At 33.5% G+C, this 13,934-nt stretch overlaps 1 protein-coding gene across 1 annotated transcript in view; it reads left to right on the forward strand.

The window, feature by feature from the left end:
* The first annotated feature begins 371 nt into the window (after positions 1 to 371).
* The window catches only part of LOC115768531 (dynein heavy chain 5, axonemal-like), a 72,280-nt gene continuing 58,717 nt past the window's right edge, over positions 372 to 13,934 (forward strand). The window contains exon 1 of the mRNA XM_030713119.1: positions 372 to 500. Within this exon, the coding sequence (XP_030568979.1) occupies positions 372 to 500 (129 nt within the window). The remainder of the gene's footprint in view (positions 501 to 13,934) is intronic.

Consider the following 13,934-nt stretch of genomic DNA (forward strand, 5'->3'; position numbering starts at 1 on the left):
TATTAGATCTTCGGCGTGCCGAAGACAGCCCTTCTTTCTCGTTTTCATTTAGCTTTATTACTTTGAACGATTACTACGAACGTAGCGCGAGCGGCATTTGGTGTTGGAATTCCCTAGTCGGGAGCTTCCGACTAGAACTTCTTTTTTGTTTTAACACATTTCTGTTTTAAAAATGTGCTAGTGAGGTAGGTTTTTTGGGTAATGAATGAAAGTAGGTTTTGGGCAAACTGTGTTATCACTCATCATATTTATTGACCACACATTATTGGTTAGTCTCGATTCTCTGCAAAAGGATTGTCTTTTGAAATTAATAAATAATATTTATCTGGCAAATATATATACATTTATCACATCTATTGTTTATTCGCAGAATGGACCTAAGCCTGCAGTTGATTATAGACACATATGCGCTGTTCTCTCAATTTCATATATTTGTTCCACAAGATGATTGTGATAAAGTTGAAGGACTTCAAGTTATGTTTAACAAAATGCTAGAAAACGTAAGTATTCCGATGTAACTAGATAATATCAAAAAGGTTGTTTGAGGTATTCAAGACTAGATTTAATATAATCGAATGCTTTCAAATGTTATACTGATAGCACACATATTTTGTTTCTCATTTAGTTTGCAGTGTTGTACAAATGCAGAGATGCTAAGAGTATTTTGTAAAAACCGTCTATCTAAAAGTATACATTTTATTTTAAACTGTGATGTCGATATATAAAACTGTTTATCCCTTAACTGTTTGTCAATTGTTTGCCCAAACGGTAAGAGTTCGGAAGCTGAAAAGCTGAAGCGGGATATTCCATCCGCATTTGTAGAAAAATAAGGAACAACTTTTGTATGAATCTTTTGGTTACCATCCGATTGGCCCAAACTCATTTTCAAAAGATCTTTGTTTAAATTCATTTAAGGGGTATTTCACCTTTGTGAAAATGCATCATATTCATTTCCAAGGATATCTACATGAAAAATTATTTAAGACTTCTTTCACATTTCACATCGCAAAACCAAAGCTACCTCGATGGAAAGTGGAAAGATTTAAAGATCTTTTCTGAGATTTGCTTTTCACTTATTTTTAAAGATCTATATAATTGAATACGTGTTTTAGCGATTTGATAAATTTCACCCGCAACTGTGGCAAATTGGCGAAAAACGGCGATCGATTCCAAAGATCATTCTCATGGATCTTTGAAAAATTCTTTTGATAGGTTCTTGGGTGACAAATGCGGGCCAATGGTTTAATAAACGAAAGTTTACTCTAGCTTCCAGATTTTCAAAGCGAGAAGAACATGGGACAAAACCTTTTATTTTAGCACTTGGTTATTCGATACTTTATTTTGAATCATGGTCAAGACTAGATTTCAATTTTCCATGAGCGTGTACTGCGTGGAAAGGTAATATCTATAAATTTTAGCACAAAGCGTTCCGAAACCTACCAGCTAGGGATTGTCCAGATTCAGACCTTCCTAGCTTTGGTCAGAGTTTGCTTCCAATAATCGCAACTTGTCCCATTTCTAAGTATTCAAAAGCACCGATATTTAAATTCTTTAAGCGGCTAAGGACACAAAATGTAACATGTTGCTTCTACCAAAGTATTTACAGATCACTTATATTTTGTTATAGCTACCGTTACCTCCTCACTACTTATTTGTGAAAATGTAAAAGTTCTAAAGAATCATTAACTTGTCTGTTTATTTACTGATTAAAAAAAAACAAATTTTTCATTTATATAATACACAAATGTTTTCTTACTGTTGGCGTAGATCTGCGCAAGAGGTCTTTCGTCGGACAGTGAGGTCATGCATCCGTGGCTTTAAATGCAAACCTCGTCTGCTAACACAAATTATGTGAAATTTACCAGCAGATCGACGTGATTCGCGAGTTCGCATTAAATAGCGGATGCGAGTTTGCGTTCATGTCGGGAAGAACTCCCCACTTCGGTGGTCTGTAGGAGGCAGGTGTGAAGTCTGCAAAGACCTACTCTTATGGACGGTATGCAGCCGACGGTAGAAGCCGAATTCCATTCCAGGCCCGAAGCGAGGACCCAAGCGATGGCGAGGCTCTGACGCCACGCCCTGATCCACAAGTTGGCTCGGCTACCCGTCGAATGAAGGCCCCAAGCACTTCATGGTAGCCGGTGTTGCCGCAGATCCGCGCTTTGACTTATAAATTGAATTTTAAACATGAAGTTTAGTGTAAGTTAGGTTTGGGGCGGAGACAGAGCGCAATAAGCTTTGTCATTCGCTTTGGGAGCGAATTTGCCTCGCTTCGCCGCCCTTTTAAAGCCACCACAATTTTCGTTTTCTTATACCCTGAACCCATTAAAAATGGGTACAAGGGTATATTGTACTTGTGCGAAAGCCAAATGCATGTAACAGGCAGAAGGAAGCTTCTCCGACCCCATAAAGTATATATATTCTTGATCAGCACCAATAGCCGAGACGATCTAGCCATGTTCGCCGTATAAAAGCGTAACCAGCCTTTCACCCTTTCAGTACCTTCAATACAGGGTACCATTTCTGCCCCAAAAAACTAGCTTCATCTTCTGACCAAATCTTTATTCGTTATCAGAATGTTAGAGGTCTCATTTCAAAGCTTCAAAATCTTTTCATAGTTAGCACTTCCTTTGAATCGGATATAATAACATAACTCAACCATATCTGATTTTGAGATTTTATCGAATAACTTTGTTTTGTATAGTAATGATCGGCCGACTCGACGAGGTGGTGGTGTGTTAATTGCCGTTAAAGCCACTCTCCAGTCAGAACTTTTCTGTTTTAGTACGCCAACTTACGCTGAGATTGTCTCAGTTAAGATGTCTTTTTCTACACGGAATATCTATATAACATGCTCTTTCATCCCTCCTTCTGATATTCTAGTTTATATGAAACATATTACTTGTATTAAAGAAGTTTCTTCACACGTGCGTGATAATGACATAATTATGGTGTTATGTGATTTTAATTTGCCGAACGTCTCTTGGTCATTATTCACTGCTTTTTAATCTATCCCTTGAAACTTCTGTCTTTCCATCTCTTTGGAAAGAATCTTATATCATTCCTCTTCACAAGAAAGGTGGGAAGTCTGATATACAAAATTACAGGGGCATTGCAAAACTGTTCGCTATTCCTAAAATAATTGAAAAAATAATCAATTCGAATTTGCAGCATTTCTATAAATCAGTTGTTTCCCCTGTTCAACATGGATTCGTAAAGAATCGGTTTACTTCCTTGGTAAATGATGCTTTCCTTTCAAAAATGCAAACTGATGTCATTTAAACTGACTTCAGTAAGGTGCTTAACTCTGTGCACCATGACATTTTGCTTGACCGAATAGGTTTCCCTCCGTCTCTTTTGCTTTGGATTAATTATTATTTAAAAGGTAGGACCCAAAGAGTAATGCTGAGGCTGACTACCTCTAAACGGGTTCACTTTACTTCTGGTGTTCCTCAGGGTAGTCATCTTGGACCTTTACTCCTTACTCTTTTTATAAATGATCTCCCCTCTGTATGCGGACAATGTCAAAATTTTTCTATCATACACTAATCCCCTACATCATTCTCGTCTACAAGACGATTTGAACGCTATGCTACTATGGTCTTCGGCCAATCAATTGCATCTAAATTGTTCAAAGTGTATGCTTATGGCATTTAATCGTACTACACCTTATCTTGTCAGTTATACAATCGACAATATCCCTTTGCAACGTATATTAACAGTTAAGGATCTAGGCATTATTTTTGATTCTAACCTCTGTTTCAATCTTCACATAGATACCATCGTTATTAAAGCAAATGGTTTAATTGGATTCATTACACGATGGTCTAAAGAGTTTAACGATCCTTTTATAACAAAACTTCTGTACATCTCTCTTGTTCGCCCTATCCTTAAATACTGCTCTTGCATTTGGTCTCCACATGCCATTCTACTCCAGCAGACTGCTTCTTCTCAACCTTCCGTCGTTAACCAACCGTAGGACAATTCTCGGTGTTGTCCTTCTACATAAGTTGATTATTGGCGGCATAGATTCTCCTTTTCTGCTAGGGCGGCTTCAATTCTCTGTTCCAGCTAGACCAACCAGAAATTATCGCCCCTTATTTCTATCTACGTGCACAACAGACTACGCTATGCACAATCCTTTTCGCGTGCTATGTAAAAATTATAATAGTTTGCATCACGTTTTCTCTACAGAACTGTCTCTACCCCTAATAAAATCGTTGCTTTCAGGATACCTTCGGGAAGTCGCTGACCATTCCCATCTATGAGCAGGGGCATAGTTTGCCGGACAGGCTGAAAAATTTTCCCCCACCGGGTCGGTGATTTCCCATTACTTTACTCTTTGTCCTATCTACTAAACACTCTTTATCTAACTTACATTGCTTTACTTTATTAACAATCTTCTTACTTTAATTTTTCCTATTTATTTTATTTTCTTTATTAATATAGCAAATTAAGATTATTTTTAATTTTACTTAAGAACACTTTTTTCCTACTTACAATTTTCTGTGATGCGGTGATGCTATTTAGACCATTTTAACTAGGCTTTTAGCATATAATTCTATTATCTATTGTATAACCTATTGAATAATGAGGACGACACTCGTTTTGTCGTTTATTTATAAATAAATAAATAAATGAAATATCCTGCTATGGCAGCTGAAAAATCCAAGGAAATAAGCTTCCAAAGTGGAACGTCCGGAGAAGCAGGTACCGGCACAAATTTAAAGCCCAACTCTGTTTTCTTGGTTGCGCTAATGAAGCCAACGCTTTCAATTCTGGGCACATATGTAAAGTAATTGAGCACCGCTTTGCTGATTCCCACATAAAATGTAGTATTTAGTATTTATGAAATTTAGTATGTACATAAGTGCTTAAGGCTGAGGCGTAGCCGGCAGCGCAGCGGCTGCATATATTTATATGTCTTATCAGTATAAGAGAGCGAGAGAGTCTTATGATCGAATATATATATGCTACTGGCGGTCAGCGTGGGAATGCTGACTTAGCGTAGTTGATAAGTGGATGATCATATTTCACGCTCACTTGAATTGGTTTTGTTTATGTAATGCAACATGGTGTTGCTGTTATATTTATGATGAGCTCTTAGTACAGTATATTGTCGATATATGCGCATACTACATCTCCCTCCTTTTAAAAAATGACGTAACAAAGTGGAGTTATTTTACTTATCTATATTAAAAATGTATTTATACATATTTTTTGTGTAATTAAATTTGAAAATATATTATGTTAAGAATGCATTTAATATATATAAATTTTTTTGTTTTTCTATATATATTTTTGCATATTGAATATATTTTGAATTAAAATTGTTTAACCTTAATCATTATAAACTGTTTGTTTTTATTTTTTCTACTTTATAAGATAAATAAAATCTAAAATCTAGATTATGGCCTATTTCATTTGTTAGTAAAACTTAATCTCCTATGGATAAAATTATGTCCTTAGTTTTCAAGTCAATTAAGTTGTTGTGTTAACAAAAATTATGTTTTTCAAGATATCTTGACCAAGGTCGGCATTTATTAGTTTTACTATACTCCTCATATATATGCAAAATCCTTTTCAGATCGGACCACTATATCAAAAAGCTGACGAGGGAACGATCGGTTGAAAATTAAGTTGTTGTATGAAAACACATTTTGTTTTTCAAGAAATCTTGACAAAACTCGGCAATTATTAGTTTTACTATACTCCTCATATATAAGCAAAATCCTGTTAAGATGGGACCTCTATATCATATAGCCATAGGAACGATCGGTCAAAAATTAATTTGTTGTATGAAAAAAATTTTGTTTTTCAAGATATCTTGACTAAATTCGGCATTTGTTAGTTTTGCCATAGCAACGATCGGGCGAAAATTAAGTTTTTATATGAGAAAACATTTTGCTTTTCAAGATATCTTGACCAAATTCGGCATTTGCTAGTTTTACTATACTCCTCATATAGAAGCAAAATCCCATTAAGATCGGACTACTATATCATATCGCTGCCATAGCAACGATCTGTCGATAATTAAGTTTTTATATGAAAACACATTTTTTTTTTTTAAGAAATCTTGACCAAATTCGGCAATATTAGTTTTACTATACTCCTCATATATAGGCAAAATCCTGTTAAGATAGGGCCTCTAATTCATATAGCTGCCATAGGAACGTTCGGTCGAAAATTAAGTTGATGGATGAAAAAACAATTTGTTTTTCAAGATATCTTGACCAAATTCGGCATTTGTTAGTTTTACTATACTCCTCATACATATGCAAAATCTTATTAAAATCGGACCACTACATCATATAGCTGCATTTGGAACTATCGGTAGAAAATTAAGTTTTTGTATGAAAAAAATGTTGTTTGTCAAGATATCTTGACCAAACTCGGCATTTATCAGTTTTACTATACTCCTCATATATAGGCAAAATAAATAGATTCTTGTATGAAAAACACTTCGGCATATATTAATTTTACTTTACTCCCCATATACAGGCAAAATTCTATAAGGATCGGACCACTATATCATATAGCTGCCATAGGAACGATCGATCGAGAATTAATTTGTATCAAAAAACATTTTGTTTTTAAGATATCTTGACCAAACTGCAATTATTAGTTTTACTATGCTCCTCAAATATATCCAAAATTCTATTAAGATAGGACCACTGTATCATATAGCTGCCATAGGAACGATCGGTCGAAAATTAGGTTCTTGTATGAAAAACATTTTGTTTTTCAAGAAATCTTGACAAAACTCAGCAATTATTAGTTTTGCTATACTCTTCATATATAGGCAAAATCCTGTTAAGATGGGACCTCTATATCATATAGCCATAGGAACGATCGGTCGAAAATTAAGTTGTATAAAAAAACATTTTGTTTTTCAAGATATCTTGACCAAAGTCGGCATTTATTAGTTTTACTATACTCCTTATATATATGCAAGATCCTTTAGGATCGGACCACTATATCATATAGCTGCCTAAGGAACCATCGGACGAAAATTAAGTTGTTGTCCTGTTAAAATGGGACCTCTATATCATATAGCCATAGGAACGATCGGTCAAAAATTAAGTTGTTGTATGAACATTTTGTTTTCCAAGATATCTTGACCGAATTCGGCATTTGTTAGTTTTACTGTACTCCTCGTATAGAGGCAAAATCCAATTAAGATCGTAAAACTATATCATATAGCTGCCATCGGAACTAACGGTCGAAAATTAAGTTGTATAAAAAAACATTTTGTTTTTCAAGATATCTTGACCAAACTCGGCATTTATTAGTTTTACTATTCCACATATATGGGCAAAATCCTATTAAGATCGGACCACTATATCATATAGCTGCCATAGAAACGATCGGACGAAAATTAAGTTGTTGTGTTAACAAAAATTTTCTTTTTCAAGATATATTGACAAAACTCGGCATTTATTAGTTTTACTATACTCCTCATATATATGCAAAATCCTTTTCAGATCGGACCATTATATCATATAGCTGCCAAAGAACGATCGGTTGAAAATTAAGTTGTTGTATAAAAAAACATTTTGTTTTTCAAGAAATTTTGACAAAACTGGGCAATTATTAGTTTTACTATAGTCCTCCTATATAGGCAAAATCCTGTTAAGATGGGACCTCTATATCATATAGCCATAGGAACGATCGGTCAAAAATTAACTTGTTGTATGAACATTTTGTTTTCCAAGATATCTTGACCGAATTCGGCATTTGTTAGTTTTACTGTACTCCTCGTATAGAGGCAAAATCCTATTAAGATCGGAAAACTATATCATATAGCTGCCATTGGAACTATCGGTCGAAAATTAAGTTGTATGAAAAAACATTTTGTTTTTCAAGATATCTTGACCAAACTCGGCATTTATTAGTTTTACTATACCACATATATGGGCAAAATCCTATTAAGATCGAACCACTATATCATATAGCTGCTATAGGAACGATCGGTCGAAAATTAAGTTGTATGAAAAAAAATTTCGTTTTTTAAGATATCTTGACCAAGGTCGGCATTTATCAGTTTAACTATGCTTCTCAATAATGTATAAAATCCTATTAACATCGGACCACTATATCATATAGCTACCATAGAAACGATCGGACGAAAATTAAGTTTTTTGTTTTTAAGATATCTTGACCAAACTCGGCATTTATTAGTTTTACTATACTCCTTATATATATGCAGAATCCTTTTCAGATCGGACCACTATATCATATAGCTGCTATAGGAACGATCGGTCGAAAATTAAGTTGTATGAAAAAACATTTTGTTTTTCAAGATATCTTGACCAAACTCTGCATTTAATAGTTTTACTATGCTCATATATATGCAAAATTCTATTAAGATAGGACCACTGTAATATAGCTGCTATAGGAACGCTCGGTCGAAAATTAAGTTGTATGAAAAAAAATTCTGTTTTTTAAGATACTTTGACCAATCTCGGCATTTATTAGTTTTACTATACTCCTCATATATATACAAACTCCTTTTAAGATCGGACCACTACATCATATAACTGCCATAGGAACGATCGGTCGAAAATTAAGTTGATGTTTGAAAAAACATTTTGTTTTCCAAGATATTTTTACCAAACTCGGCATTAATTAATTTTACTATGCTCCTCATATGCAAAATCCTATTAAGATCGGACCACTGTTTCATATAGTTGCCATAGGAACGATCAGTCGAAAATTAAGTTGTATGAAAAAACATTTTGTTTTTCAAGAAATCTTGACAAAACTGGGCAATTATTAGTTTTACTATAGTCCTCCTATATAGGCAAAATCCTGTTAAGATGGGACCTCTATATCATATAGCCATAGGAACGATCGGTCAAAAATAAACTTGTTGTATGAACATTTTGTTTTCCAAGATATCTTGACCGAATTCGGCATTTGTTAGTTTTACTGTACTCCTCGTATAGAGGCAAAATCCTATTAAGATCGGAAAACTATATCATATAGCTGCCATTGGAACTATCGGTCGAAAATTAAGTTGTATGAAAAAACATTTTGTTTTTCAAGATATCTTGACCAAACTCGGCATTTATTAGTTTTACTATACCACATATATGGGCAAAATCCTATTAAGATCGAACCACTATGTCATATAGCTGCTATAGGAACGATCGGTCGAAAATTAAGTTGTATGAAAAAAAATTTCGTTTTTTAAGATATCTTGACCAAAGTCGGCATTTATCAGTTTAACTATGCTTCTCAATAATGTATAAAATCCTATTAACATCGGACCACTATATCATATAGCTACCATAGAAACGATCGGACGAAAATTAAGTTGTTTGTTTTTAAGATATCTTGACCAAACTCGGCATTTATTAGTTTTACTATACTCCTTATATATATGCAGAATCCTTTTCAGATCGGACCACTATATCATATAGCTGCCAAAGGAACGATCGGTTAAAAATTAAGTTGTATAAAAACACATTTTGTTTTTCAAGAAATCTTGACAAAACTCGGCAATTATTAGTTTTACTATACTCCTCATATATAGGCAAAATCCTGTTAAGATGGGACCTCTATATCATATAGCCAAAGGAACGATCGGTCGAAAATTAAGTTGTTGTATGAACATTTTGTTTTTCAAGATATCTTGACAAAACTCGGCATTTATTTTTTTTACTATACCACATATATGGGCAAAATCCTATTAAGATCGGCCCACTATATTATATAGCTGCCATAGGATCGATCGGATGAAACTTAAGTTGCTGTGTTAACAAAAATTTTGATTTTCAAGATATCTTGACCAAACTCGGCATTTATTAGTTTTACTAAACTCCTCATATATATGCAAAATCCTTTTCGATCGGACCACTATATCATATAGCTGCCATAGGAACGATCGGTCGAAAATTTAGTTGTTGTATGAAAAAACATTTTGTTTTTCAAGATATCTTGACAAAACCTTGCATTGATTAGTTTTACTACACTCCCCATATTAAGGCAAAATCCTATTAATCTCGGACCACTATATCATATAGTTGCCATAGGAACGATCGGTCGAAAATTAAGTTGTATGAAAAAACATTTTGTTTTTCAAGATATCTTGACCAAAGTCGGCATTTATTAGTTTTACTATACTCCTCATATATGTGCAAAATCCTTTTCGATCGGACCACTATATCATATAGCTGACTAAGGAACCATCAGACGAAAATTAAGTTGTTGTATCAAAAAACAATTTGTTTTTCAAGATATCTTCACCACACTCGGCATTAATTAGTGTTACTACACTCCCCATATTAAGGTAAAATCCTATTAAGATCGGACCACTATATCATATAGCTGCCATAGGAACAATCGGTCGAAAATTAAGTTGTATGAAAAAACATTTTGTTTTTCAAGATATCTCGACCAAACTCTGCATTTATTAGTTTTACTATGCTCATATATATCCAAAATTCTATTAAGATAGGACCACTGTATCATGTAGCTGCCATAGCAACGATCGGTCGAAAAATCCTATTAAGATCGGACCACTATATCATATAGTTGCCATAGGAACGATCGGTCGAAAATTAAGTTGTATGAAAAAACATTTTGTTTTTCAAGATATCTTGACCAAACTCTGCATTTATTAGTTTTACTAAACTCCTCATATATATGCAAAATCCTTTTCGATCGGACCACTATATCATATAGCTGCCATAGGAACGATCGGTCGAAAATTTAGTTGTTGTATGAAAAAACATTTTGTGTTTCAAGATATCTTGACAAAACCTTGCATTGATTAGTTTTACTACACTCCCCATATTAAGGCAAAATCCTATTAATCTCGGACCACTATATCATATAGTTGCCATAGGAACGATCGGTCGAAAATTAAGTTGTATGAAAAAACATTTTGTTTTTCAAGATATCTTGACCAAAGTCGGCATTTATTAGTTTTACTATACTCCTCATATATGTGCAAAATCCTTTTCGATCGGACCACTATATCATATAGCTGACTAAGGAACCATCAGACGAAAATTAAGTTGTTGTATCAAAAAACAATTTGTTTTTCAAGATATCTTCACCACACTCGGCATTAATTAGTGTTACTACACTCCCCATATTAAGGTAAAATCCTATTAAGATCGGACCACTATATCATATAGCTGCCATAGGAACAATCGGTCGAAAATTAAGTTGTATGAAAAAACATTTTGTTTTTCAAGATATCTTGACCAAACTCTGCATTTATTAGTTTTACTATGCTCATATATATCCAAAATTCTATTAAGATAGGACCACTGTATCATGTAGCTGCCATAGCAACGATCGGTCGAAAAATCCTATTAAGATCGGACCACTATATCATATAGTTGCCATAGGAACGATCGGTCGAAAATTAAGTTGTATGAAAAAACATTTTGTTTTTCAAGATATCTTGACCAAACTCTGCATTTAATAGTTTTACTATGCTCATATATATGCAAAATTCTATTAAGATAGGACCACTGTATCATATAGCTGCTATAGGAACGATCGGTCGAAAATTAAGTTGTATGAAAAAACATTTTGTTTTTTAAGATACTTTGACCAATCTTGGTATTTATTAGTTTTACTATACTCCTCATATATATACAAACTCCTTTTAAGATCGGACCACTAAATCATATAGCTGCCATAGGAACGATCGGTCGAAAATAAAGTTGTTGTTTGAAAAAACATTTTGTTTTCCAAGATATTTTTACCAAACTCGGGATTAATTAATTTTACTATGCTCCTCATATATATGTAAAATCCTATTAAGATCGGACCACTGTTTCATATAGCTGCCATAGGAACGATCGGTCGAAAATTAAGTTGTACGAAAAAACATTTTGTTTTCAAGATATCTTGACCAAACTCTGCATTTATAAGTTTTACTATGCCTCTCATATATATCCAAAATTCTATTAAGATAGGACCACTGTATCATATAGCTGCAATAGCAACGATCGGTCGTAAATTAAGTTGTTGTATGAAAAAACATTTTGTTTTTCAAGAAATCTTGACAAAACTCAGCACTTATTAGTTTTACTATACTCCTCATATATAGGTAAAATCCTGTTAAGATAGGACCTCTATATCATATAGCCATAGGAACGATCGGTCGAAAATTAAGTTGTATCAAAAAACAATTTTCATATAGCTGCCATAGGAACGATCGGTCGAAAATTAAGTTGTGTGAAAAAACATTTTGTTTTTCAAGATATTTTGACAAAACTCGTCATTTATTAGTTTCACTATGCTCCTCATATATTTGCAAAATTCTATTAAAATAGGACCACTGTATCATATAGCTCCCATAGGAACGATCGGTCGAAAATTAAGTTGTTGTATCAAAAAACAATTTATTTTTCAATATATCTTGACCAAACTCGGCATTAATTAGTTTTACCCCCCATATTAAGGCAAAATCCTATTAAGATCGGACCACTGTTTCATATAGCTGCCATAGGAACGATCGGTCGAAATTTAAGTTGTATGAAAAACATTTTGTTTTTCAAGATATTTTGACAAAACTCGTCATTTATTAGTTTCACTATGCTCCTCATATATTTGCAAAATTCTATTAAAATAGGACCACTGTATCATATAGCTCCCATAGGAACGATCGGTCGAAAATTAAGTTGTTGTATCAAAAAACAATTTGTTTTTCAAGATATCTTCACCAAACTCGGCATTAATTAGTGTTACTACACTCCCCATATTAAGGTTAAATCCTATTAAGATCGGACCACTATATCATATAGCTGCCATAGGAACGATCGGTCGAAAATTTAGTTGTTGTATGAAAAAACATTTTGTTTTTCAAGATATCTTCACCAAACTCTGCATTTATTAGTTTTACTATGCTCATATATATCCAAAATTCTATTAAGATAGGACCGCTGTATCATGTAGCTGCCATAGCAACGATCGGTCGAAAAATCCTATTAAGATCGGACCACTATATCATATAGTTGCCATAGGTACGATCGGTCGAAAATTAAGTTGTATGAAAAAACATTTTGTTTTTCAAGATATCTTGACCAAACTCTGCATTTAATAGTTTTACTATGCTCATATATATGCAAAATTCTATTAAGATAGGACCACTGTATCATATAGCTGCTATAGGAACGATCGGTCGAAAATTAAGTTGTATGAAAAAACATTTTGTTTTTTAAGATACTTTGACCAATCTCGGTATTTATTAGTTTTACATACTCCTCATATATATACAAACTCCTTTTAAGATCGGACCACTAAATCATATAGCTGCCATAGGAACGATCGGTCGAAAATAAAGTTGTTGTTTGAAAAAACATTTTGTTTTCCAAGATATTTTTACCAAACTCGGGATTAATTAATTTTACTATGCTCCTCATATATATGTAAAATCCTATTAAGATCGGACCACTGTTTCATATAGCTGCCATAGGAACGATCGGTCGAAAATTAAGTTGTACGAAAAAACATTTTGTTTTCAAGATATCTTGACCAAACTCTGCATTTATTAGTTTTACTATGCCTCTCATATATATCCAAAATTCTATTAAGATAGGACCACTGTATCATATAGCTGCAATAGCAACGATCGGTCGTAAATTAAGTTGTTGTATGAAAAAACATTTTGTTATTCAAGAAATCTTGACAATACTCAGCACTTATTAGTTTTACTATAGGCAAAATCCTGTTAAGATGGGACCTCTATATCATATAGCCATAGGAACGATCGGTCGAAAATTAAGTTGTTGTATCAAAAAACAATTTTCATATAGCTGCCATAGGAACGATCGGTCGAAAATTATGTTGTATGAAAAACATTTTGTTTTTCAAGATATCTTGACCAAACTCTGCATTTATTAGTTTTACTGTGCTCCTCATATATTTGCAAAATTCTATTAAAATAGGACCACTGTATCATATAGCTC

This window comes from Drosophila novamexicana, unplaced genomic scaffold, assembly GCF_003285875.2.
Source record: "Drosophila novamexicana strain 15010-1031.04,08,12 unplaced genomic scaffold, DnovRS2.1 tig00001815-arrow-arrow-pilon, whole genome shotgun sequence".
In the NCBI taxonomy this organism is placed as follows: Eukaryota; Metazoa; Arthropoda; class Insecta; order Diptera; family Drosophilidae; genus Drosophila; species Drosophila novamexicana.